Genomic DNA, 27861 nt, shown 5'->3' with positions numbered 1-27861 from the left:
CCTCGGATGTACACCCATTCTTCACAAGCATAAATCCATGGGCTTTAATGGTGTTACTCCTGCTTTATAGTAGTGTAAGCAGCAAGGGGACCAATTTTTCCACTTTTTCAATCAAATATGTAGACCTCATGGCTACATTATTGCAGAAAGAAAGTAATATCTGGAGGTAAAATGAAGGTTGGACCTAACCTTACAGCAGCACAAAAGGTCTCTAAGTTACACTGGATCTTTACCAACGTGAAATGAGTTGTTCGGTCCTGGTATTCTAGTGGGACTAGGATTCTGCACCATAATAGTCTCTTTCTTGGTAAATCTCAAAAAAAGGAATGGACCATGAAGACTGAACTTCCCTCTCATCTTTAGGCTTTGTCTACACAAGGGTATTTTCGTAATATTTCCCACCTGTGCTTCTTGCTATAACCTACAATGACAGGAGCGCTGAGGTAAATGACTTTCTGGCTCCAGCGGCTGATTTCATCACCATGTTATTAGAGTTCTAAGAATGACTGAGATGCTAAAAATGGCTGCTGGAGCTCTTAAGCTTGGATACTGTAAAGCTCCCACTGGTGCTACCATCCCAGCTGCTGAACTACTGATCGCACCCCTAGGCTTTTTGTTTGACAAAGCTCTGAGGCATATTGGGGTGAGAGGAGGTTGCATAGCAGCTGTCTGTGTTGTTTGGACAGAGACCTTACATAGGACTGGATGGCACCTCTTGGGCTATTGAGTCCAGTCCTCTGCTACTGCGGACAGCCTTGTCATATAGTCCCATTCATAAATGTTGTTGTTCTAACATTGATCTTTAGCTTCAGTAGCTCTTCTCCCTCCCTAGCATTTACTCTCCTGACATATTTATAGAGATCTGTCACATCCTCTCTCAGCCTTCATTTTGTTACGCTGAACAAGCTGAGCTCCCAGGCTTCTCTCGTAAACCAGGCTCTCCATTTCCCCTGATCATCCTAGTGGCCCTTCGCTGTACCTGTTCCAGTTTGAATTCCTCTTTCTTGAACATGGGTGACCAAAGTTGTACACAGTATTCCAGGTAAGGTCGCACCAGCAACTTGTACAATGAGATTAATACTTTCCTCTCTCTACTGAAAATACCTCTCCTAATACATCCTAGGATCACATTATTTATGGCCACACTACATTGGTGGCCTGTGTTCATCCTGTTATCTATCACCCAGGTATTTCTCCTCTTTTGTCAGTTTCCAACTGATGAGCTCCCAATTTATAGAAGAAATTATTAGTCCCTAAATGCATGACTTGGTCCTATTAAATTTCATCCCATTTCTATTACCCTATTACTTTCTATAACTTCATTTTCCTAGATCACAGAACACATACATTTCACCTTTAAAATCACTTTATTAGTATTATTATTAGTATTAATACTATTAGCATTAGCAACTTGTACTCCAGTAGCTACTTTTTTAGAAGCTACTATTCATCCTGCCCAGCTGGTGTAAAACCATGAAACACCTTTCATATGCAGTTAGGGCCTGGTTCTGTACTTTCCTTTACACCTATTCCACACCAGTTATAATGCCATCATCTGTGATAAACCCAGGGTACAATCCAGACTGATGAATAGCTGTGTCGTCCCTGTTCTGTCACATTGGGTGCCTTATGATGCCTTACTGAAGGAGTTCCCACCTGGGTTACTCACAAACAGCCTTCTAGCAGGCAAGCAACATCCTGAGCGTCTGTAGGCAACTGAAGCCGGCCAGCCACACTTGAATTACACTCTGGGTCTCACCAGGCTGGGCTACACTGCAGGCTGTCTCCAACACACCCGCAGGCTCACATTTTCCCCTCAAATGTCTCTCCTGTACTGCCCAACCCTCTCTTGGACAATGCAAATATATATAAAGTCTGTCATTTTATTAATAGAAATGATATGTACACATCTTGTTACCTCAAAATGGAGTTCCCAAACTCTTCAATTCAAATGCACCGGATTATATAAAACAATAAGAACATAACAGCCATATTGGGTCAGACCAATGGTCCGTCCAGCCCAGTATCCTGTCTTCAGACAGTGGCCAATGCCAGGTGCTACTGAGGGAATGAACAGAACAGGTAACCATCAATTGATCCATCCCATCACCCAAGTTTATTAATAATTAGTTAATAAACTACAAAGAGATTTTTGAGTACAAATAATGAGACATAAAAGTCAGAAATGGTTACAAGTAACATAAAGTAAAATGCAACTGGTGCCTAATTTAACAAACTGTGTTAGTCAAAGCAACATTTTTCTCAACACATGCTCTCAGCGCTCTGAGCAAACTTTGTAGGTCAGGGTCCCTTCCCCAATGAAATGGCTGCTTCCATTATTCTTTCTGGTGCAGTGAGTCAATGGGCAGAGAGAGGGGAGGGGATGCCTTATGGTGTTCCCCTTTTTATAGTGTCAGCTCCCCTTTTGGAAAACCTTTCCAGCTCAGATTCAGGAGACAGAAAATCTATAGGAAAAGATGTCCCCTGCTGCTTTTCCTCATCTGTTGGAACTTCTTTTGTTTCCCTTCCTGCTCAATGACTGTGTTTACTGCTTACATGCAAATTAAGCAGAGCACACATTCCTTTGTTTGAGACAGACAGATTTGCCAACCTCAGTTTGGAACATGTGTTAAGATCATTAAACAGTGGAATTATAATTTCACATTTGCCATACACATTTTATCAGGACAATATTGACCACAAAGTATGGGTTTTCAAATGATGTCTCACAAGGCATACTTTGGACAAAGATTATTACAATAGTGTGTAGGGTGTGGACATGGGTACATTCTGTACATGGGTACAACTTCTGGTGCTACTCATGATTTAAAATGGAGTAAGTAAGGAGCAGAATCAAGCCCATTCATAAAACTGTAGGACAACTTCTGTCTAAGGTCTGATCTGAGTTTTCTCAGACTTTGGGTGCTGTCTAGAAATCAGGTTTTGGTTCAAGCTGACTATGGACACACAAACCGCCCACAAAGTTCAGATCCGGACTTCCCCATTGGTGGGAGGTGTTTGGATCAAGAGTTTTGTTCAAAACCCCATCTGGTCTGGCTCTGAGTCAATAAAACAGTTTCACACAACAGCCAAGTGGTTAATTATAAACCTCGGTCCGGCCATTAATTCTCCCTGGCTTCTATTTCCAGCTCAGCGACTGGCCTGATGGATGGCCTTGGGCAAGTCACTTCACAACCTCTGTCTCTCAGTTTCCCTACCTGTAAAATGGGACTAATGATGCCAACTTTCTTTGTAAACTGCTTTAAAATCTACTGATGAAAAGGGTTATCTAAAGGTAGATGGTGGTGGTGTTATGATCATTTTATTCTTATTCTTATTTATTTTATCCTCCTCCAGCCTGGGAATCTGGAAGATCGTGGCCAAGTATGAAGATTCCCCACAGCAGACCTTCAATACACAGTTTGACGTTAAGGAATACGGTAAGGATTCTCCCTGACTCTGTCCAATCCCAGAGATGTTGTTATACTTAAATAAAATCCTGCTGTTTATTTCTAGGGGATAAGGCAATATGCTGCGTTTATTATGAATACAGAAAAGAGAAACATTTTAAAAATGCTCGAGCTGAAGCCACTGGCCGAGTGGTTTAGACACTAGGGTGGAGCCGGGCTCTGTCGGTTGCGACACGATGCTCCTTGGGAAATGCAGAACGAGCCCAAAGTCTAAGTCTTTTTTTTTTTTTTTAATTTTTATACTAATTTTTTTTTTATTTGGGTTTATGGATTTGTTATGTTAGATGGTCTTTTTGTTTGATGTAATCATTAATTACGTTTGATGCTGCAGGGGGGACAACTTTTTTTTTTATCATTCTTTCGTGCTTGTTTTACACCTTATTACTTTATTTTGTTTTTGTTTTGGGGTTGTAAACTCCTCTCTGTTTTCCGGGGGTTTTTATTTCGATTTTTGGCCCTGTGGGTTATAAAGGTTTTTAAAACAAAAGCATCTTATCTCCTCTCCTTCCTGCCTTCGAGGCTGAAGTTATTGCCTTAGTGATTGTTTGTTTTTTTGCCATTTTATTTTAACATTTAAATTACATTTATTTTTTATTTATATCTACTAAAAATGATTATATTTTTATTTTATTTTATTAATATTGTTTTTATTTTATTTACTAATTTAATACACATTTTATATTTATACTAATTTTACTAACATTATTTTACTGAAAAAAATACATGTAGAAATTTTAAATTTTGTTTGTTTTTTGTATTGCCTTCTAATTTACACATTAACTACATTCTTGATATGCATCGGGCCTGTTACTTAGCACTTGTAAATTACTACACAATCAGGTTTTAAAATGTTCTGAAACATCCACTCGAAGTAACAAACAGCAGGGTTTTAATATATTATGAATGTTAAATCACAGAATGTTTAGGCAGGATGTTTCTACTTCAGTTAATTATTATAGTGAAGCATGGAGTGGCATGAACAAACAATTAGTATGTCCAAAATTCTTTTATCTATATTCCCTAGTTGTTTTATTTCTCAGTGTAAAAATTAACTCTTAAGCCTCGTGTTATTCAGGATTCAGGCCTGCTTTAGTTTAAATCTGTATTACAGTATTATAGTGCAGGGATCTGCTGGGGCCTATAATGTCCTCTCTAATCTGACACTGTGCTGGACAGCTGTTCACTAACACTATACAACAAGTTGAATTTTCTTTTCAACAGTGTTGCCGAGTTTTGAAGTCATGCTGGAGCCCTCCGAGAAGTTTTTTTACATCAATGGTGATAAGGACTTCAGAGTTACTGTCAGTGCAAGGTGGGTCTGTGAACTGAAGGTGGGTTTCATTTGACTGTCTTAGCAACCACCAAAAAGAGAACTTTTTTCAGGCAGCCAGTCTACTTCCTCATGGCTTTAATTCTTATGGGTTTTAGAGTGTGTTGGTTACACAAAGCAGCAAAGTAGAAAACAAAATAGCCAAGATAACAACCACAACAGTTCAACAACTGGCTGTGGAGATGTTAATGTACTGCTTAGAGCCTGATTTTTCAGGGGTGCTGAGGAACCACAACCGTGTCTGAAGTCAGTGGGAGCATCAGGTACTCAGTACCCTCTGCAGATTCAATCCTTTCCTAACTAATACACCCCCCCAGAGCTGTAACAAGAACCTGGGACCAAGAAGGAGGGCAGTACCGCTTGAGCTAAAGGGGACCAAGAAGGAGGGCTGTACCGCTTGAGCTAAAGGGTATCTCCCTTTGCTGGTATTAGTAGCAGGTCCCTTATCTTTTGTGGGCCCAATCACTGGCAGGCAATTTGCTCAATCTCTGCCTTTCACACTTAAGAGGCCAGTAAAATTAAAGATGGATATTAAATACTTACTGAAATCTCCCCAGGGAAAGTATCTTCTGACAGGAGACTTTTAAACTCTGATTTGACCAACAAGCACACTTTGGGATGTAATTTCCTCATCTGTTATTTCTCCAGGTTTTATTCACTGCACAAGCCATTCCCTATCTATAAAGAATGCAATCTCCAGCTTCCAGGAACTAACAAGGAAACACTCTTTCATAACCCAGGAGCTAACAATGAAAATCTAAGACTTTTTTTCTCATGGCTTCTCTTACCCATCCTTTACTCCTCCAGCTTCCTCTATGGGAAAAAAGTAGAGGGCACTGCCTTTGTCCTCTTCGGGGTGAAGATGAACAACGAGAAGAAAAGCATCCTGAAGTCACTCCAGAGAATCTGGGTAACTCATGTTCTTGGGGGGTTCACGCCCCCTCATGGTGCCCATTATTATTATTGTAGTAGCACCTAGAAGCCTCAGTTATGGATCATGAACCTGTTGTACTAGGCGCTGTACAAACAGAACAAAAACATGGTCCCTGCCCCAAAGAGCTTACAATCTAAATGTAAGAGACAACTGGTAGAGCCAGACAGATGGGGGAGTACACAGAACCAATGAGGTAGTATTGGTCAGCATGGTGGGTAGTGGTCCCATTTCACCAGCTGCCTAACTGTTGTCAAGTTTTGTGCAAGCAAAGGAGAGTTTTAAGGGAGATAAGGGAGGACAGTGAGGTAGCTCTGCAGATGTTTACGGGGCGCTCCTCCCAAGTGTGAAGGGCAGTAGGGAAAAAAACCAGAAGGATGAATTTAACGACCACATGAACGAAGTGACAAAACATGTCTCTTTCCAGATAAACAATGGGTCCGGGGAAGCAGTGCTAACCAAAGTGATGCTGCAGGCTCAGTTTCCCAACTTGAGTGAGCTCCTTGGCCATTCTATCTACATCTCCGTGATAGTTTTAAGAGACTCTGGTGAGCAGCAGTTTTGTTTTGGAGAGATGTAAAAATAGGTGTTTTATGTTGGGAGCGTATGAAACAAGAGCTGCATTCAGCAGGTGATTGCTGAGTGCAGTTCAAAGTGTCAGTTTATAATTATTACTGTTTATATTGTGGTGGTGCCTAGGAATCCCATTTATAGCCCTGCCCCTCATGTACTAGACTCTGTACAAAACAGAACAAAAACAGTCCCGCACAGGGCTAAATTCTACTCACAGCAGAAATTCTTAGAGCAGAATTTGGCCCAGAATAACAACACCTGGCTCTTATCTAGCACTTTTCATCAGTACGTCTCAAAGTGCTTCACAAGGAGGCTGGTATTTTACAGATGGGGAAAATGAGGCACGGAGACATGAAACGATTTGCCTGACATCACGCAGCAGGCCAGTGCCAAGAGTAGAGCCCAGTTCTTCTGAATCCTTGTCCAGTGCTCTGTCCAGTAGGCTATACATTCTGATTTTGATTACATGGGAAAGCTAACTCCATTGAGTGTGAGGACTAGCACATGGACTGAGGGGAGTCAGAAGCTGTCCAGTGCCAATTCAGTCTGCAAGGGCTATATTAATTTTCCCATTTCGCTGCCTTAGCCCTCATAGGGCTTTGCAGCAGTAGGGAATCACATCTGCAGCAACGCTGAATCTGGCCTGCAGTCTTGAACTGAGTTACTCTGATTTAAACTGGTGTGATCGAGACTGGACTGTGGCCCAGAAAGTGGGAGTCAGAAGCGACTGCATAGAAGAAAAGACAATAAAGACTAAAGTGAGATAAGGACCAATGGACCCCAAGAATATCTGGGCAGGAAAATCATTGATTCAAAATGCTGGTTTTGCAAAATCAAAATTTTCTACAGAGACATAAGAATGGCCATAGTGGGTCAGACTAGTGGTCCATCTAGCCCAGTATCCCTGGCTTCTGACATCGGCCAATGCCAGATGCTTTGGAGGGAATGAACCAGTCGGGTAATCAAGTTATCCATTCCCTGTCGCCCATTCCCAGCTTCTGGCAAGCAGAGGCTAGGGATACTTCAGAGAATGGTTTTGCATCTCTGCCCACATCTTTTTGGAATTGTTTTTGTGAATAATTTCATGTTTTTGACTTTTTATGCGGCTTTGGAATGGAAAAAATTTGGAAAGTACAATATTTTTTTTTTCAGGAAGGAATTTCTGTTTTTAGCAAGCGCAAGCTTTGGTCTACTTTAGCACCAATTTTACACCAGCGTAACACCAGCAACTTCAGAGACAAGCTAGGGTAGATACAGGTAGAATCAAACCCAAAGACAGCAAGCAGGCTTGTGATTCCAAGGCCAGAAGGAACCATTGTGATCATCTAGCCCAGTGCTTCTTAACCTTTTTGGGTCCAGGGCCCATTTGTAAATGTTTATGGCCTGTCACAATCTAATAAATAGTCTAGGGGTGGGGCCCTAGGGGTGGTTTTGGTTGGATACTGCCCCCCCCCGGGAGGGGGGTTGGCTCCTACAGCTCCTGTGCTGTGGAGCTGGCTGAACTTGGCTCTCTGCTCCGGGTGTTGCAACATCTGAGTTGTAAAGCTAAATAGATTGAACTCTGAGTCTCCCACTACAGGGCATGTTTCCTAATCCTTTAATCATATTTGTGCCCTTCTCTGAACCTCCTCCATTTTATCAACTTCTTTCTTGAGTTGTGGACATCGCAATGGAAAGATTTCTTCAATTAAAACCTCCAATGTGAGTTTCCATTGTCTGTGGACCTGGGGTATGAGATCCCTATTCATTAGCTTAATTTTTTTCTCCATTTCATGGTTTCCCTTTGAACATGAGATCAGAAGCTGGCCTGAAATCATTTCCTTTTTCCCTATTCTGTGTCTCCTCTACAGGCAGAGACATCATGGAAGCAGAGAGAGGTGGAATTAACATTGTGACATCTCCCTATCAGATCCACTTCACAAAAACCCCCAAGTACTTCAAGCCGGGGATGCCCTTTGAACTCATGGTAATTACCCTTCCATCTGGAGCTTGCCCACAGTCATCAGGGTTGCCCTTAACAGAAGAGGAAAGGCCAAATTCTGATCTCAGTCACGCCAGTCTAAATCCACTGTAATTTCATTGAAGTTAATGGAATTACCCTGGTTTTACACTGGTGAAACTAAGAGCAGAACCTGGCCTGAATCGGGGATAAGCATGATCCCTGGAGACAGGCTCAGACTAAGAGGAGACATTACTCTGCAGGACAGTGGAGTCCACCCCTAGGCTACCCACCTGCAGCTGGAACTACTGACATTTCTGTTCGGCTCTGTAGTTCACCACTCAAATGTATATTAACAATGAGACTTTACGGGCCCTGGTGCTCAACAGCTGTTGGCCTGCCATTTGGTTGCATCACCGCTACTCTGCTGGGCAGCTGAGACTGCTCAGCAAGTGGTTTGGGGAGTCCCAGGTAGTTAAACGGGGGCGAGGGATGAAGGGCGCATTAGTGCGGTGTGCTAAAAAGGGAGAATGGTGAAAGGACAGGAATTGTAAGAGAGGTTGGTGGAGGTAGATTGGTAGGAACTGCATCATCGGGGAGAGGGATTTGCAGAAGAGGTTCTGGGGGGGTATTGGTGGTGATTTGGAGAGGAAGGAGTTCAGGAGGTACAGGTGGGAAATTGCAAAGTTGGGCTATAGGTGACCTGGCTTCTCTGTGTTTTTATTGTTTAATGTAGTCCCAGAATCTCTCTCCTATTTGGGTAAATTAGAACACAGAAATCTCTCTGCTGCTTATTCCATGCCTCTTTTTTTAATCATGTTCCTCAGGTCTACGTCACAAACCCCGATGGCTCCTCAGCCCCCCGTATCCCTGTCGAGGCCGAAGGTTTCAAGTCAGGGGCATCCACCGAAGGAGATGGAACTGCCAAGCTGGTTTTAAACATGCCTGTGGATAGGGCGCATATTCCCATCACTGTGAGTGGCTGTATATTGCAGACTCGGCTAAGTACCATTTGCATCTAGTGGGCAGAACCTTTTGGCATAATGGCATTCATCCGTCTCCCACACACAATGCCCTAGTAATTGGGACTCTAAATGGGAAGGGCTGACCTTTGTGTGTTCCGTCTGCATCTTGGGTCAATTTCACCCGATATGTCATTTGGGTCAGGAGACGTTTCCATTAGCATTTCATCAATGCTGCAGCATGGACAGGGTTATTGATCATTAATGGGAATAATAAAGAGTGATATACCTAGTACAACCTCATCCACTTGCCACACCAAAGGCACTAGTCCTTCAGTTGGCATTTCGGTAGTCATTATGTAGTCAGCTATCCCTTAAGGTGAGGATCCTGTAAGGTGACACTAGACTGCACAGGCTGGGGAGCTAAAGAGCTTGAGAGAGCCACTGTCTCTTTCCAGGATTGACAATGAAGGATCCTAAACTATAGAACCTTTGGTCTCTTAGTTAGCGGTTCAGACCCAACTCAGGTTGCTAGTGGCTAAAAGTAATTACTATCTGATGGCTGTGTGGTGTCCATTGGCCTGATTCTTTTCAACCTCCTCTTGTAACTACTGTCCCAGCTGACATGCCTAGAAGAGAGGCTGAATAGGCCAAAAAGATTGACCTTCCATAGTTAGGTGGCTAACTACTTCGTAAATATGGTCCTAAGATCACGCCCAGGATGACATAGGAAGATTAGTTGACCCTGATTTTTCCCATCATCCCTTGTAGGTAAAAACAGCCCTGAAGAACCTTCCAGAAAACCGCCAGGCCTCTACGTCCATGATGGCTGAAGCCTATCAGACACAAGGAGAATCTAAAAACTATCTCCATCTGGCGGTCTTTGCTACAAATCTCAAACCTAATAACAATTTACTTGTGAATTTTAACCTGAAGAGTGACAACTTGGGTGTTCTGAACCAGATCCAGTATTTCACTTACTTGGTAAGAGTTGTGTCTTTGGTTACTGGGAGCTCTTCAAATCCAAGTACTGAAACTTCGTTTCTCCTTTAATATACCCACTTCAGACCAGGACTACCTGTAGTTGTGAATATTTCCCAGTCAGGCAGTGATTATGCCTTTTGAATGAAATAATCAGTCATAGAAGAGAATGCCTTCTCAACTACTGGTTACTGATTCCTTGCTACAGGTGATTTGGTTTTTTTAAAATATTGATCAATAACTATAAATGTAATATGTTGCACTTATGTAGCACCTCACAAGGATCTCAAATCACTTTAGAAAAGTAAGTACTGTTATTAATGTATATGATTATAGCTCCTAGGAGTCCTACACATGGCCCAGGACAGTTAAGCTACAGAACATGGAGCTTACAATCTAAGTATAAGATAAGAGACAACAGATGAATACCGACAGTTTTTGACATGGGTGTCCATGTCAACAATGAGACAGTATTAGTCAGCATGGTGGACAGGGTGTAAGCAAACCAACAGCCTAGCTGTTAAATTTTTTGTAGGCATTTCGGCAGAGAAGAGTTCTGAGGAGTTTTGAGGAGAATCTCGGCAGAGAAGAATTTTGAGGAGAAAGTACAAAGGTGCTTGTTTGGAAATTTAACAAGGGGGCATCGTAGGCTGGTGTCATGGACTAACTTGACAGTGAATGAGAAGAGATGGTTAGGGTCAGGATTGACTTTGAAGGGCCTTGGAAGTGAATACAAGCAGCCTATGTCTGATATGTTAGAGTAGGGGGAGCCAGTGAGGGGGATGCAAAAGGGAAGGATGACATGGTCAGAATGACGGACCAGGAAACTGATTTTTTTGCACCAGCATGCTGATGAGAACTTGGACAAGATTTTTAGCTCTGTGGATATATAAGAGAGGCTGAATCATAGAGATGTTATGCAGGAAAATATGGGCAAGATTTAGACATGGTCCTCACATCCAGGCTAAAAGTGAGGTTGGAGTCGAAGATGGTACTGAAGTTATGGTCCTGAGTGACGGGCAAGATGATAGTTGTGTCCACAGTGATCAGTAAAGGAGTATTATCATCCCTGTTTTACAAGCAGAGGAAATGAGCCATAAAGAGGTGAAATCAGTCACATACGCCAATTAATAGAGTTGGGAAGAGAACCCAAGAGTCCTGGATTCCAGTCCACTGTTCTAACTATTAGACCAGGCTGCTTGCTTTTGACTCTATACAATTAGGTCTATTACCATTTTATTAGAGATGGGCGAATCAAGTAATAAATGTAGCAAATAGCATGAATTTCAACTATATCTAGCAAACTGAAAGACTATTTTTGGCTAATGTGCTGGTGGCATGCGGAGTCTTGAGAGGAGGTCTCTGATATTTGAAATAGAGATGATATTTGGACTGAAAGATTTAGAGTCCAAAGATCCTCTGAATGCAGGACCATCAAGGGTTCTGTCCTGCATCCCTTACTCAAGTAAAGGAAGCAGAATCAGTCTAACACCTGAACATTAGCCTGTTCTGTGATCCCTAGATTTAAATGAATGTCTAAATGTTCCAAGTGACTCTCTCTTGTCAGTAGAACACAGGCAGAGGTGAGGATTTGTGGAGTCAAAATTTTCCCTGATGCTAACTCCCATGGTCTTTAACTATCTATGTCTCATGCTTTGCCACCAGATTCTGAATAAAGGGAATATAGTTCGTGTAGGAAGACAGGCCAGGCAGGTTGGACAAATTATGGTGACCATGTCCCTGCCCATCACTCCAGACCTCCTCCCGTCTTTCCGTATTGTGGCTTACTATCATGTAGGGCAGGAGGAAATTGTGGCAGATGCAGTCTGGGTGGACCTCCAGGACACCTGCATGGGAACGGTAGGTTGATCTTCTCCCTGGTCCTCTACTGACATGTAGATGGATACTTTCCTGCAAAGGCCTCTTTGACGGGGAGTCTGTTCTAGCTTTAAAATGCCAATAGATTGGAGGGAGACTCTGTAAACGTGACACTGTGAAGTTCCCAGTTTATTGTATCTGAATTCTGGATCAAACTATTTTTCTACCCACCAATGTTTCAAAATCCCTGGCTAGTGAATCCTGAGTTCCTTCAAGCTCAGGAGTAAAAATCCTGTTTTTACAGGTACATTTCAGAGTTGAACCACATTTAAGGTTCAATCAACTTTTGTCCTGCCATGAATAGCTACCTTCTCGTTGTGGCTGAAGGAAAGAAATATACAAAAGGTCTCTATTACAGACATTGGGCCAGTTTCTGCTCTCCATTTCAGCCATGTAAATCTAGACTAGCAACCATGGAATTACTCCAGATTTATGTGAGCATAACCGTGATCAGACTCTGGTCTTACCTTGTTTTCTAGTCCATTATACACAGCCAAGCACTTTGGCTGCCCCCCCTCCATTTTAAAGCAACCCCGTTTACTGAAGTGTCTTTCAAACAGTTGGCAGTGAAAGTTGTTCCCGACATGGACAGTGGACTCTACACTCCAGGAGCCCCAATTAAGATTAAAGTGGAAGGAGATGCTGGCACTCGGGTCAGGCTGGTGACCTTGGATAAAGGAGTCTACATTCGAAACAAGCAATACAGAATTGCACAAACTAAGGTGTGGAATGAAAGACCTGATGCAGATTGTAACTAGTGCTGTTTTATGGCGTGAAATGGGCTGAGATGCGGTTCAGGTTTTATCTTCATTTTCCGTTCTAGGAGGCAATTCAAAAAAGGCTTATTTTTGACCAAACTAGCTTTTTGCCTGCTGGCAAACCACCTTGGGATGTTACTTTTTCACTCAAACAAGATAGGATTGGGCCAGTGTAGAGTACTTGGATGAGAGACCCGAAAGGAAATCCAGATTGCTGCAGGAAGTGTTTTGGTGATTAAATAGGTGGGCCTTCTTCCCTCTGAGTCAGTACTGATGTTAATATCCTAGTGAGGCAATAAGGAGGCACTGAGTTGCAAGGAACGGCATGGGTGATCCAGGAGGAGGTGCTCCCCCCTTTAGTTAACACTGACTCCAATGACCCAGTGTAGTGCTGAGGGGTGCTGTGCTGTAGAGAGTAGTATGAGTGATTCACCAGGGGATATTCTCCTTGCTGGGTCAATGCTGACCCCAGTGCCCCAATATGAGTTAGGAGGTCATGCTGCTAGAATTGAAAAATCTAGGTTCAGGTAATTGATTATCAAGTAGCACTTTCTACAAGAGTCCACGTGCTAACCTTGATTTCCCGGCTAAATTCTAACTTTGGGTAATTATAGTCTATCTATCTAACAGCCCCCCACTGTGGTTTCAGTTGGGTAACTTATTCTTTCTTTTCCCTCCTGAAGATGGCTGTGTATTACTGCTGACACTGAATTGCAGCTGGCTTCCAGCCCAGAGGTGGCTGCATTTCAGTGCGAGATTCATCACTTTAAGGGTTTACATACAGGGTCAAAGTTTGCTTTCATTTACACCAGTGTAAATCCAGAGTAATGCCAGATCCTGTTGACTGACCCCATTCAGATTCTGGCCCACAGCCTGTAAAATGCTTTGAGATCTCTCTGGATAGCGGACACTGTATAAACACAAGATGGCATTATTCACAATAAATACCCACCCATTGTGCTCATTGGTCATAGATCTGGGATACCATAGAGAAGAGCGACATTGGTTGTGGACCTGGCAGCGGCAAGGACGGTCTAGGCGTATTTGCAGATGCTGGACTGGCCCTGGCGACAAATACTAAGATTTCAACACCCTCGAGAACAGGTATCACTGGACAGAACTGAATAATGGTCTTCAGGGGTAGGAGAAGGTCAGGGGCTCACAGAGCTCATTAATGAGAGTGATAAGCTCTGGGAGTGGGTTTCAGGCTGCCAGGGCAAATCCCACTGAAATTGCTTAGGAATGAAAATATTGGAGCTACTGGTTTGGAGGGGCGACAATGGAGTCTTTCCAGTTCAGGGGTGAGGGACATTGGCAGGGGCATTGTGTGTGGTGGAGGTGGTGGGTGGCTTGACCTGACGGCAGCAGATGTCCAGAAGATGTACAATTTCCAGGGCTAACAATCCAACACCATTCTCCAGAACTTCATTCTGGGCCCTTCACAATTTCTCCTGCCCCGCATGGCAGGGTGAATTACGTTGAATAACACTGATTTCCTGTAACAAAGGCTCTCCCCTCCTACTCACCCTCTCTTCCCCCCAGATTGCATGGAATTTTGAAGGGCCAGGATTTCTGTTAATCCAAAAACATTTTTTTTTAAATTCTGTTTCTTACCACCTTCTTCTGCAGATCCAAAGTGTCCCCAACCAGCAAAGCGCAACCGTCGCTCTGCTCAACGAATTGAGCTTAAGTCAAACAAAGATAAGTACAAATGATTCTGAGGCATGAGATTTTTGCCATCCCTGATGTAAACTTTTGTCCAGCAAGACAGGTATCCTGTTTACACTTTCTTCCATCCTCCTGAAAGCCACTTTTCCTGCTACTTTCTTCTCTTCCAGCCTTTGGATATGTAAATTAGGGTTTGCCTATACAGAATTATTCCCGATTAACTGTTCCCGTTTATCTCCATGTGTGGACATTCTTATTCCAGAACAAAAATACCTTGTTCACTTTAACTGTTCTGGAATAGGTGCAGCCACACATGGTGGTAAACAGAAATAACTGTTGAGCTTTAAATTTGCTCTAGCTTAATCTGTGTTACCTTTCAAGTATAGACAGGCCCTTACACTTCCTTCAACCTGGTGTGCACTAAAAAGTTAAGTCAATCTAGCTATGTGGCTTGGGGGTGTGAAAAATCCACACCCTGCAGTGCCATAGTTAAGTTTACACCGGGGGTTAAGTTGGCTTAACTACCGTCTCTCAAGGAGGTAAGTATGATCTACACTAAAGTGCTACTTGCAGCTGCAGTGCTTCAGGAATAGTGTTTCAAGCATGGACAAGCCCTTAGACTCAGTTAAGCAAATTGAGAGGTGAAGAGTTAAGAAGGTGTAAATTACATACTGTTAGGTGCCTGTGAGCAGAACTCAGATTTGGGGGGAAAAAAGTGGTATTGTCTCAAACTCTAAGCAGGTGGTACCAAAATGAGATGATACCGTAGATTGTGCAGTTTATCATAGCATGATAGTTCTTTTTTTGTGTGCTTTAATCAGCAGTGAAATAGTTAATGTCATCAGCGTCTACAAAGGCAGTGAGATAAATGCGAGCCAATTACATGTCTCTCATAGCTACTGTTTCAGGCTGTCAGAAGAGGTCACTGCCTCCATTTAAAACTGGTTCACATTTTGAAGGTTATCTTCACAGCTAAGGGTTGGAGACTTATTTTTTGTTTTAAATGAAAGCTAAAATTCTGCAGTGCAAATTGGCCAGTACCAGTGAAAAGTGTTAAGTCATTGACCCACTGCTACCTGGCCAAATATGGACACAGGTAGTGAATCTAAGGCCATGTACACTCTTAAAATTGCTTCTGTTTTAACTATGGCAGCATAGTTAAAATGACCAAACAAAAAACCCTTAGTATAGATGCAGGAAAGTGAAATAAACTGTCCCAGTACAAAGTGCCTTGTACCCGTATAACTCTGTCTTCTATGCTAAGGCTTTTATCAGCACCACTGTGTCAGCTGAATAAATAAATCAGTCACACCTCTTACAAAGTTTTACTGGTGTAACTATACCAGTAAGTGTGGACCAGGATTTTAAGAGTCTAAGTTGATGTTACTTATAATGAAGGTGCCAACTTACCCTCCTTTAGACGCACCTCAGTATTCACCTCCAGTCACCTCATCTCAAAATACATATAGCAGAAACAGAAGTGCTCCAGAGACAGATGATGAAAATGGTCAGAGGTGTTAGCCTTCCACAGGAGGACAGAATGAAAATATTGGGACAATTTAGTTTGGAGTAGACACTAATAAGGAGGCATGCGATAGAGGTATAGAAAATATTGAATGAGTGCTTTTGTTTACCCTCTCATAACACTAGAATGAGGGGACATCAAATTAAATTGAAAGGAAGTAAATTGAGAATTGATTGTAGTGTGTACTTTTTTGCATAATGCATACTTATTCCGTAGAATTTACAGCCACATGGTATTGTTGAGTCTGAGCTCAACAAGACTCATAAGGGGATTAGACATGTATATTGATAATGAGTACATTCACAGTTGCATTCGCTAGAATGCAAATCCTCCTGCTTTGAGACGTAAGCCAAGCAGTAAATGGTAGGGAACTAGGAAAAAACTGACTCAAACAGGTTTTTCCATAATTGTCCATTTCAAGAATTCTAGCATATTCCTCTGAAGCAATCTGGCACCACTGTCTGTTGGAGCCAGATACAGGACTTGATGGGCCATTGTCCTGATCAGGTCTTGCATTTCCTGTGTTCTGTCTGTGGCCTATGTCTAGTACTAAGTAAAGATCAATTAAAGACGCTAAAGAAAGTAGGCGGCTTACTAAGAGAGTAATGGGTAGTGTGCATGTTTCAGCTGTACAGCACGAAGACCAGGCACTAAAGAAATGCTGTGAAGATGGCATGTATGAGAACCCTCTGGGGTATAGCTGTGAGAAGAGGGCTGAGTACATCCTGAATGCAGATGAGTGCAAGCAGGCCTTCCTCAACTGCTGCCACTCGATCAAAACTGCGTGGGACAGGAGGAAACGGGGTCTCCACGTGGAATTGGCAAGAAGCACGTAGCAGGATTTTACTACAGCTCAGAGGAGTCAGGTGTTCCTTTGAGTGATATCAGGAGAATACCTGAACCATCGTCTATTAGAACTTGGTGGGCTGGTGTCAGTCTGACTTAGGTACTTGCATGTTCCCCATTACTGTCGTATCTGAGCACCTCACAATGAACGTGTTTGCCGTCAAAGACTCCGTGAGGTTGGGAAGTACCATTATCCCCACTTTATAGTTGGTGAACTGAAGCCCAGAGACAGTAGGTGATTTGCCAAGCTCCCATAGGAAGTCTGTGGCAAAGCAGAGACTTGAACCCAGGTCTCACAAGTCTAGGCTAGGGCCCTGACCAACTGCACCATCATTCCTCCATGGCAAACACAAGCACGCTTGTGTTGCACCAGCACCGTGCTGTGACAACCTCTCAAAGTGAACCAGCACTCCAGGAGACCATGGGGAAGCAAATGGCCAAATGTGGGGGAACAAAGAGGCTGGTGAGTTCCCTGCACAGTTAGACTGGACCATGCATGGCCATGAGCATGGCCTCTGCTGGGTTAGCAGCATCGCAATGTAACAACATAGGTTGAAACATTGTTATGTCAAGTTTGGAGTTTGCCAAACTTTGTGGCAAAACCACTGAACCCTTTAAGGTTTTCCCTGTCCCTGAAGAAAGGGGAACTGAAGATTTTCTGTAATTTAATTTACTCAGGTGACCTGAACGAGCATTTCTTATCAGATGAAGATATTACCTCAAGGAGCCAGTTTCCAGAGAGGGGGTTATGGCATATGGAACATCTGAATGAGGCAGCAAATGAACTTGGGTAAGAGCATGCAGCTGTGTTGCTCCCATTAGTCAAAGGCCCAGATTCAATCTTGGCGTAAACAAAGGCAGCTCCTGTTGAACTCAGCATCTTTCATGAAGATGGATTCCCAGTAGAGCTGGCTGGGCAATACATTGCAAATTAAGGGACAGGATTTTCTAATGTGAGTAGAGTTGGGCATCCAACTACCTGCAATTCCCATTGACTTCTATGGGTAACTGTGGGATGGTAACACCTCTGCAAATCAAGTCATTTATTACAAACACCTAACGTTACACACCCGTGTTTGAAAATGTAATCCTTTTTCCAGTTCATGAACTATTCATTGCTTCATTTGTAGCTATTCATTATTCATAAGTATTTGCTGAGTTGTTTATATGGAGAAGATTCACACTGCACAGGTTGTCTGCAAACTATTTGTTCAGACTACTTATATGGAGTGTGATTGGTTCCTTAAGTCACATGCTATTTTCTCTGCTTCCCAGTTTGATGACTGAAACATTTTTCAGATGAACAACAAGTGATGGATAATGCCTAGCAAACGGGATGGGATATCACTACAAATACATAAATCGATGGGTGCAATCACACAGAATACTGTGTTCGGTTCTGGTCACTCCATCTCAAAAAGGGTATAGAAGAAACAGCGATAGTTCACAGATGGGTGACAAAAGGCCTGGAGTGCTGATCACATGAAGAGATTAGGAGTGTTGTGTGGATAAGAATACCCAGAGCTACAGTAGTAAATATTAAAACCAATTAAGGGATCTAAATCTTTCTGCTTCAACCTCTAACTGACAGAGATTAGGAAGAACCTTTCTCTATGAGCACACTGTTCCATAACTGTGTACTGCAGGGTGTCTTCTACCTTCCTCTGAAGCAGTTGGTGCTGGCCATTGACCAACAAGACTAGATGGACAAATGGTCTGATCTGGTGTGGCAAGTCCTATGTTCCTCAGAAAATGCCTTCACTAGGCAAAACCTTTCCAATCAGATGGCGTAAAAATACCCAGCCTGAATTTTTGCCTGTACTCCTGGGTTCAGACTCCTCCACTTGAGATCTTTAAAATAGTTGTATCTTGTAGTTGGAGTAGAAGGGCTTCTCTGTTCCTCTCTGGAGCTTGACTGTGTTGTAGTGGCCAGTGAATTACCACAAGGACTTTATGGATTTCTGTTTTTCATATGTCATCTCTACAATAAGTGGATTTAGATTCTCGGATGTGAAATGTCCAAGGGTCCGGCTCCTTCACTTCCTTTTATAAAAGTCTGCTTTTCTCTTTGCATGTAGAATCTCTTCCAAGATGATGCATGTTTTCCTGAATGATTCCATCATTACCTGGGAGGTGCTGGCTGTGAGCTTCTCAGACAGCAAAGGTAAGAAATACAAGCTTGCTGGAGACCAGATAGAAATGTTAATGAGGGGGTCAGGAGGATGGGTGGAAAGAGTTCCAGGTTACAATAAGCCTTGGAAATATTACAACGATACAAAGCTATCTACAAGTCATAAAATGTACTTCGATATTAGACTGTAAAACCCATGGTGCTGACCCTGTGTCCTTTACCTGTTCACCTGTGCAGGGATCTGTGTTGCTGATCCTTATGAGATTAAGGTGATGAAGGAATTCTTCATAGATCTCCAGTTGCCCTACTCTGTAGTGCAAAATGAGCAAGTGGAAATCCGAGCTATTCTCTATAATTATCAGGACCATGCCATCAAGGTAAACTCACTGCCTTGTGGGGTTCTGAAATATGAGGCTTCATGGGGAACATATATGAAAGATAAATCAACTGTGTGATGCCGCGCTAATTTATAGATGTGTTTGCATGCATTAGATATGCAGATAGAGATCAGCTGTGGAGCCCCAGGTCACAAGTAAAGCCTTTTTTTTTTTAAACTGAAATTTACACACTCAAAATTTCAAGTCATCCCACGGTACCAATCCAGCTCCAGATTCATATGTTGTTAACCTTTAACTTCCCAAAATCTCCACATTAAGAGGGATGGGAGTTGCTTAAATCCTGGTTTCCTTCCCCAACATGTGCTGCTGTGGTAGCCTGTAGTTCCCAGCTGCCCTGCTGACTACAACTCCCAGCCTGGCCTGGTGCTGGGCCAAAACCAGGAACAGGGTAGTGTTGGATTTGGATGCCTGCCTTAAAGGGCTTGTAAACCCTACTACTGTCCTTATCATGAAGTCATTACAGCAGCTGGCCCTTTGGCTCCCTTGTCGACATCTTATAGCCAAGAGGCCAAGAACTCAATGGATTATAGAGAGTGAACTTTCCTTCCATTGCTGTAGCTGATGGATCTGACAAAGATTAAGGGTGGGGTGGAGTTGGGATGTGGGGCGGAGTCACGGTAGCTCGCTCTGCTACAGGCCTTGACCTAGCCTGTGGGAGGAATAAAGAGCTTAGGACCTATGGGCTGCCAGTTTGGCATCTTATACAAGTACAAAAAAATTACTTAAATACAAAACAACTTGTACTTTTTGTATATCTAGCCCTAGAGAGATACCCAGCTCACAGATTCACCAGCCCCACTGCCAGCTACAATTCTGATCTCCATCATTTCTTATACATCCTGCTAAAGTTCCCGCTGGATTTCAGTGCTGGCTTTTGTGAGACAGAGAATAAGGAGCTGAAAACCTCCATTTTGGTGGGAACTGAGATCATCTGACATTTTGCAGGATGCACTTGACGTCTTGCAGAATTGGGACTATAGAATCCACCCACATGGTGTGATGTGGAGAAATTCCAGCCCTAGCTACCTCTGAACATTGCATCTGTGATCAGGTGGCGGTCTCTAGCACCCTGTAGGAAACTATTCTGCTAACTCACCCTAGTAACCAGACACAGTGCGTCTCATTAGTTCCATTTGGGAATATAAGGAGGCAGAAAGGTCTTGCTAAAAAAAAAAAAAAAAGCTGATGGGGATAGGTGATCCTGAAAGGTATCTCAGGAAGGAGCTCACACTATAACCTTATATTTTGTTTTGTAAATAGAACTCTGCATTAGAGTTTTGTTTATTGAGATTGAGAGCAAGCTCTACTCAGAGTGAGTTTTTGGAGAATACACACACACGAACATTAGTATAAGGGAAAATGATATGAAAACCCTGCCCATTCTCACTGTGTTCCCAGGTCCGAGTGACACTGATGTACAGTCCGGCTTTCTGCAGCACTTCCACCTCCACAGCGAAATACCAGCAGATCCTCACTATCGAAGCCATGTCTTTCCAGGCAGTGCCATTAGTTCTTGTCCCACTACAGCTGGGAATTCATGACATCGAGGTCAAAGCAGCTGTCTGGGACCGTTTCATGGCTGATGGTGTGAAGAAGAAACTGAAGGTTGTGGTAGGTACCAGGGCACAGATGCATAATGTAGTGCAGGGGTTTGGAGGGGCTGGATTTGCTTGTGTCTTAAATCTTACTCTATCCTAACAATATAACACCTACTTTTGATCCTCATTCCCCCCACTGCATTAGTGACAGCAGTGCTGGGACCAGTCCAATAGTCCTGATATTAGTCCTCAAAATGACAGTGTGAGAGACCCAGGTTCAGTTCCTCAGGCCTGATCTGTTGCTCTCAGCAGCTGGAAGTGTCAGTGCAGTAAAGAAGTTCCTCTCATCATTTTTCAGTGGCACCTTGTAGCCAAGCAAAGCAAAAATACAGTGGGAAGGACTCTTCCTGGCATTGAATTCCTTTTTGGATTCATCCTAACCAGGCTCTAGAAGAAAAGGAGTTGCCTGGTATCTCCACATGTCATAGCCCGACTGTGGTCAACAGGACTGAACCTGATCTCAATTCACCAGTTTAACTCCACAGTCTTGCAGTGGAGTTACTGCAGATTTACACTGGGGTAGATGTAATCAAAACTGGTCTAATGTAGCAGATGGTTTAACTTTTCCCTCTGCTATTTTGAGTACTTGTCACTGAAAGTACTTGTTAGTGACGCTATAGTTCCTTTGAGTGTGTATATTCATCTTCTTCCTTTCTAGCCTGAAAGGATGAGAATTGCAAAAAAAGTTCTCTCTTTCGTGTTGGATCCGGCTGGAAAAGGAGTAGGTGAGTAACCATAATGATTTGCTTCATATAACACCTTTCATCCTCCAGGGTCTCTGAACATTCCACAATCTATACCTAAGTGAAGACACATCAGTTTTCAAGCCTGTATTTCCCAAATCTTTTGTCAGATTTGCCTCAAACTTTCCAGAAAAGTTCTACCCTAGCATAGGATCATGCCTGGGTTTGTCTTGATTGAGATATGAAGGTGTGTTGTTAGAAGGCATTAGCTAACATTTTCCAAAACTCTAGTGTAGACAAGGCAGTGTAGACTTTAACAGGTGTTAAGCTGATTGAATTGAAGGTCAGTTATATACGTAACTTTCAGGGGATCAGAACAGGGAGCTGGAACTCTGGCAGAATTTCACTGTGGTTCTTTTTTCCCTTTCCAGGTGGGGTCCAGGAAATGAAAGTGGGAGCAGCAAATCCAGATGACATTGTTCCAAATACGGAATTAGAGACCAGCATCAACATCCAAGGCAAGAGCCTGCAGCTTTAACGATTTCTGTGCATAGGAATAGCTCTGTGGGAAACTCAAAAAAATCTTCTTGGGTATCATGTTCACTTAGGGTTATAATCACCTCACCCTAATTCTCTAAGCTACCAGGGCTGTGTGTGTGCACTGCAGGTGGGAGGTGTGATTTCCAGCCCAGGGAGATAGACTCATGCTAGCTTTGCTTTAGCTAGCATATTAAAAATTGTAGTGTAGATGGGGTGGCATGGGGGATGGCAGCTCAGGCTAGCAACCTGAGCTCAGACCCAGGGATTGAGTGGGTTTGGATTTGGGTGGCTAGCCCAATCTGATGACTTTCCTGCATTCCATTGTCCTACACCCATAAATCCCTTTGCTCTGAAAGGGCTCCATCTCCATTGCCTGTGAATGAAAGACAGAAAACCAACAAGCTGCTCTTCTCACTCCACAGAGTAATGTGATAAACTGACATTTGTGTGGATATATCCCACTGTCCTCTACTGAATGGAATCAGAACTGCTCAGCTGTGTGTGTGTCATGGGCCCCATACTGCTAATAGATATCTCCTTCAGCTCAGTTGGCAGGGACCTGTACTCTGAGACTGATAGATTCCAAAGCCAGAAGGGGCCATTTAGTTTGACCTCCTGTATAATACGGGGCATAGAACTTCCTCAAAATAATTCCTAGAGCAGCAGATCTTTTAGAAAAACATTTAGAGGAAAACTCAGTGGGATGCAGGAAAGTCATTGTGTTTTGAAACACAGTGAATTAACTTTTTCCTTTTAGAACAGGAGGATCTGGATTCTCTCCCTATGTGAGGTTCTAAAGACTTGAACCTTCTCTTATTGAAGTCCATGGCAGAACCCCCTTTGACTTCTATGGTCCAGGATTAAGGCATAAAGGGCCATGTTGTTCAGCATAGCAAGAACTACGAAGTCCTTATGGAGAGGAACCTTCTCTTTGTTCTGTGTTTGGACAGTGTCTAGTGCAATGAAGGCCAATCATGGGGCTCCTAGGTGCTACCACAATAAAAATAAACAATAATGATTTGTTACAGTGTATTTGCATCCCTGCTGGAATTCCATAGTCCAGCACAGTGGCAGGGGTGGACTGAAAGAACACAGGAAGGGTTGGACACAGTGCAGGGGACCCTTTCAGAATACAGAGCCTGGATCAGTTCTGTTGTGGAACCTGAAACTTCTAGGTGGTGAGCAGAGCGGCCTCCACTCATTTCAGAGGGAGTTAATGGCGCTCCACGCTTTGTAGAATCACGCCCTCAGCCCACCACTGCCTATAGATGGATCTCTCTGTCTTCCCCTTTCTCACCATCCACTGCTCCTCTGTTTGAATTTACACTGCATTTTTCCTTTGGCCAGGAAATCCCGTGATTCTAGAAAACCTCATTGATGGGGGCAACCTGAGGCATCTCATTGTGAGGCCTTCTGGCAGCGGCGAGGAAAACCTATTGAACATGACTCTAACAGTCACTGCTACTCACTACCTGGATACTACCAGGCAGTGGGAGCAGATTGGGGTGGATCGCAGAGTGGAAGCCATCAGGCTGATCATGCAAGGTAAGTGATTCTCAACAGAGGCAGTAGGTCCCTTTGCAGACTAATTACCATCAGAGAGAAAATCCTGCAGAGTGTTGTTGCCGAGGGGATTGGATGGCTGAGGGCAATGGTGACAAGCTAGAGAGGTGTTCACCTATAGGTTGCCAGTTCAAAACCATTATCCATTTCTGGTGCCTACTAGTTTTTGCAAGTGATAGATATTTCATGGCCATTCTCCATCTCCCTACATCAGATGCATAAATGGATTCCCACCTAGCTCCTATTGGATTAGATATCCATTATCACGAAACTATTGGCATTACAACTGGCCTCCTTAAGACAGTGTGAGCAAAGAACCATAGAGTAGGGAACCATAGCCGGGGAGACTGAACTGCAGCCATCTGTTGATTTATATATACACAGACCAGGCATAAAACATCTAAAGCAAAGAAATGAAAAGTGAAGTCACCTAACAGTACATATCCCCTCCTCATCCTCCCAGAGATGTGCAACCACCCTACACCACAACCATACGTTTGCCTCTAAAGGGATGCTTGCCTTCCAGCATCCCCTTCCTCAAACTTGTGAGAGTGTAATTTCTGAATGCAGATGCAGAATGAGGGAAGTGTGATTTGGTGGTGGTACCTTGGGGAAAAAGGTGCTAGTACATTAGAAGACACACCTGAAGATGAGAGACACAACAACTCTCCTGTGTCTCCCCCCTTACTGATACAATAGATCGCAAACTCTTTAGGACAGGAAACATTCTCGTTCTGTTTGTACAGTGCCTAGCACAATGGGATGCTGGTCTTTGCTTGATGCTCCTAGGTATTATCATGATATAAATAATACATAACACTAGAGGAGAGGGACCATTTTTGTTCTGGAATTGTGCTTCTGACAACTGTTTAAATGACAAAGTAGTGCATGTAAACTCCTGTTTAAAAATAGACAGTTATTCCCCAACTTTTCTTGCTCTTCTGTTTCAGGTTACACACAGCAGATGTCTTATAAAAAACCCAACCACTCCTATGCAGCATTGCAAACCCGTCCAGCGAGCACATGGTAAAGCAGTTCTGCAGGTCCCTCTCCTGATCATTGAAAGGCTGAGCCTTCACTTACTGTCTCTTGGCAAGACAGGAGCCAGGAAAAAAAAATCTCCTGTCCAAAACCAAAGAGCAAAATTTAATTTGTAGAACTCAAAAGACTCCTGTTGATTTCATTGGGATATGCCAAAATGATGAGAATGACTCAGTGAGCTGGTAATAGAATGCAGGTCCTTGAGAGCTATACCCCTGGTTTGATCCTGACCCAGGTCACTAGTAACAGCTGAAGTCTAATGGCTGTGCATTAGCATGTATGAAATAACATAGGTGGGACTCAATTCTGTTCCCAGCAGACAGTTGTCTACAGTGCACAAAATCACCTCACAGCCTGATGCCTTGAATTTATCCCTCTCAAGCCGAGTAGCACTTAGTCTAGTTTGTCATTGGGTGGGAGAACTTCAAGATCCAGTTATTGCAAGAAGTGGTGTTCCGTATCCCAACACTTTCCCAGATATGTCACAGCTTTTGCCTGACTACATATGCTCACTTCTCTCTGCCTCTTGTGTTGAGGAGGTGATAAAATTATTGTGATTGACCCACAAAAAAAACCATCCTCACATCCCCTGTTTAAAGAGTCAAAATTTTAGCATACATTTCTCAGCTTGTACATAACCATAGCCTTTACATCTACTGTCCAAACTATCCCCCTAAGAGGTTCAGGAAGACAGAAGTGACTTAGATATGGAATGTGTTAGTGATTTTGCATGTGAATCCCTCAGGCTGACCGCATATGTAGAGAGAGTCTTTACCATGGCTAGCAAACTAGTGACTGTTGAAGCTCAAATCCTCTGTGAAGCTGTGAAATGGCTGATCCTGGAAAAGCAGAAATCCAATGGGGTTTTCCAAGAAGATGCCCCCGTGATCCATCAAGAGATGATGGTAAGTTTTTTTCCCTTGACCTTTAGACACCAAATGTTACCTTTCTGAATCATACCCAGCACCTTGTTGGTTCATAATTCAGAGGAACTTTTCACTGATCCTTCTCTAGGGGTCTTTACTGCATTTCGTCCAGGCAAAACTCTGATTGAGCTTGATTCTCCTCTCAAATTCACCAGTGTAAATTAGGAGTCAACTCCTTGAAAGTAAATGAGTGCACAGTCCAAGCCATTGTGGCCATTTAATTAGCAATGATAGATTGCGATGGTTGCTTTTTAGCCAGATGGATGTTAAGTGACTGATTCAGTCATGCTAAAGAAGTGAGTACAAGTGCATCCTTGAGTAGCTGAATATTATCTTGCCTGAACATCATAAAAAGAGAAATATCTCGCTGTTTCATATGATAAGGCTCTATGATTATGTCTTCGTTAATATCATTCTCAAATGGTTTCCTAATCCTGAGGGTTATCCTTTGTTTCCCCTTAGGGAGGATACAAGGGTGCTGAGCCTGACATATCTTTAACGGCTTTTGTTCTTGTTGCAATGCTAGATGTCAAAGACTTCTGTAAGAATCAGGTCAATGTGAGTATCTTTGAGGCATATTTTCACTTATTATATCTTCACATTCCCATTTTCTTTTCCACTTTACCAAACGTTTGCTGCTTAACCCAAAACAGCCACAAACACGTAAGGGGCATGTTTGGAGGTGCACAAAGAACTCCGTGATGAAGGGGTTAGGAGAGTTTCCAGATTTTCTTCCCTCCGCACCCATATTGTGGATCTCATGAGACAGAACCTCATCTGATATAAATTGTCACAGCTCCCTGACATCAGTGGAAGCGATAATAATTTAGACAACTGAGGATCTACCCCCAGTTTCAGATTCCACTATGATGCCACATTCCAAGTCCTATAGAATTATTTGCCAAAATTCTCCAGGAAAAAAGTGGGAAATCAGAATAACAAGCAGAAAATGACCTATTACAGAGGTTGCCAAACAGTGGCTCGTGAGCCACATGCGGCTCTTTTACAGTTAAAATGCAGCTCATGGAACCCCCCCAATGCCTTCCCATTCTCCATATACCAGATTTGGGGGGAGATCTTGGGGCTTCTGCCCTGTGACAGGGTAGTGGGCTAGGAGCTTCAGCCCCATGGGGTGCACCTGCAGAGGCTTCAGTAGGAACAGGGTAAAAGCCCTGATCCCCGGCAGGCATCTCCCTGCGGTGGCTGAAACCCCGAGACTCACCATCCCGCCACCGGGCTGAAGCCCTGAGACCCCCTTCCTGCGGAAGCCCCAAGCCCCAGCACGCGCTTCTCGGTTCTCGAACTTCTGAAGATTGCCATATGCGACTTGGAGGGTTAGTAATTTTTTGGCCACCCCTGATCTATTATAAAGAAAAAGGCCTTTCATGCCATCTTCACACATTATAAAGAAGCTGGCAGTTGGTTTGGGGGTTTTTTATGTTAAAGTTTATTACCAAAAAGAAAGGGAATTTGAAAATGCAAGAATTTTGGAATTTCACCCTGAGCTGATTTAAATTTAGTCTGCTTTATAGAAGCAGTAGAAATGTCAGACATATTAAGGGGTACTAGAGAGCTCAGCTGATTGTTAATGGGGCATGGAGTTTTTTTGTTTCTTGTTAATAATATAATAATACCACCTCACTGAATGGATCAAGGGTCCATTGAATCCAGAAATGCACCCAAAACAAAAGTCCAGATCTGAAAACACCAAACGAGGAAAGTTCAGATGTATCTGAATTTGATGATTAATCTTTAATAAAATCTGGTATACTGTCTGATGAAAACCAATGTCAGGAATCACAGGAAGGTCTGCACCTAAAATGGTTGTGGTAAGAGTCAGTATGCTTCAGTGGATAAGGCAATGGAGTGGGATTACCAGGATTATATTGGATAAATCACTTCCAATTTCTCAGATTTAGTTTCCCCATCTGTAATATGGGGATAACAATACATTCCCACCTCAACCTTTCTATGGCTCCTTTCATCTATAGATCTGACAATACTTTACAAAGACAGTAAATGTCTCCATCCCCGTTTTACAGATAGGGAAAACGAGACACAGGGAGGTGAAGTGACTTACCTAAGATCACCCAGTAAACCAATAGCGGAGCTCGGAATAG

The 27861-nt window shown here is 43.0% G+C and overlaps 1 protein-coding gene across 4 annotated transcripts in view; it reads left to right on the top strand.

Annotated features, from left to right (window-relative positions):
* LOC137161290 (A.superbus venom factor 1-like) overlaps positions 1 to 27861 on the top strand; it is a 50908-nt gene that overhangs the window by 6962 nt on the left and 16085 nt on the right. For 3 of the 4 annotated variants that reach the window (XR_010922059.1, XM_067560425.1, XM_067560424.1), the window contains exons 6-27: positions 3358 to 3440; positions 4692 to 4782; positions 5608 to 5710; positions 6159 to 6279; positions 8155 to 8270; positions 9071 to 9217; positions 9977 to 10189; positions 11852 to 12046; positions 12625 to 12786; positions 13797 to 13926; positions 14452 to 14523; positions 16643 to 16843; positions 17540 to 17651; positions 18940 to 19025; positions 19230 to 19369; positions 20789 to 21001; positions 21647 to 21713; positions 22103 to 22189; positions 23559 to 23756; positions 24725 to 24800; positions 25561 to 25720; positions 26204 to 26299. Coding sequence is in view for 3 of the 4 variants with exons in the window: in XM_067560425.1 (XP_067416526.1) it covers positions 3358 to 3440; positions 4692 to 4782; positions 5608 to 5710; positions 6159 to 6279; positions 8155 to 8270; positions 9071 to 9217; positions 9977 to 10189; positions 11852 to 12046; positions 12625 to 12786; positions 13797 to 13926; positions 14452 to 14523; positions 16643 to 16843; positions 17540 to 17651; positions 18940 to 19025; positions 19230 to 19369; positions 20789 to 21001; positions 21647 to 21713; positions 22103 to 22189; positions 23559 to 23756; positions 24725 to 24800; positions 25561 to 25720; positions 26204 to 26299 (2869 nt within the window). In the remaining variant the exon portion in view is untranslated. Of the gene's footprint in view, position 1; positions 75 to 3357; positions 3441 to 4691; positions 4783 to 5607; positions 5711 to 6158; positions 6280 to 8154; positions 8271 to 9070; positions 9218 to 9976; positions 10190 to 11851; positions 12047 to 12624; positions 12787 to 13796; positions 13927 to 14451; positions 14524 to 16642; positions 16844 to 17539; positions 17652 to 18939; positions 19026 to 19229; positions 19370 to 20788; positions 21002 to 21646; positions 21714 to 22102; positions 22190 to 23558; positions 23757 to 24724; positions 24801 to 25560; positions 25721 to 26203; positions 26300 to 27861 lie in introns of those variants that run through there. The other variant, XM_067560426.1, reaches the window with a different exon arrangement.

This window comes from Emydura macquarii, unplaced genomic scaffold (assembly GCF_026122565.2).
Source record: "Emydura macquarii macquarii isolate MOO-44397 ecotype Brisbane River unplaced genomic scaffold, CSIRO-AGI_Emac_v2 contig_2292, whole genome shotgun sequence".
NCBI lineage: Eukaryota > Metazoa > Chordata > Testudines > Chelidae > Emydura > Emydura macquarii.
Note: the sequence above shows the minus strand (reverse complement) of the source record. Positions and strands in the feature narration are given on the sequence as shown.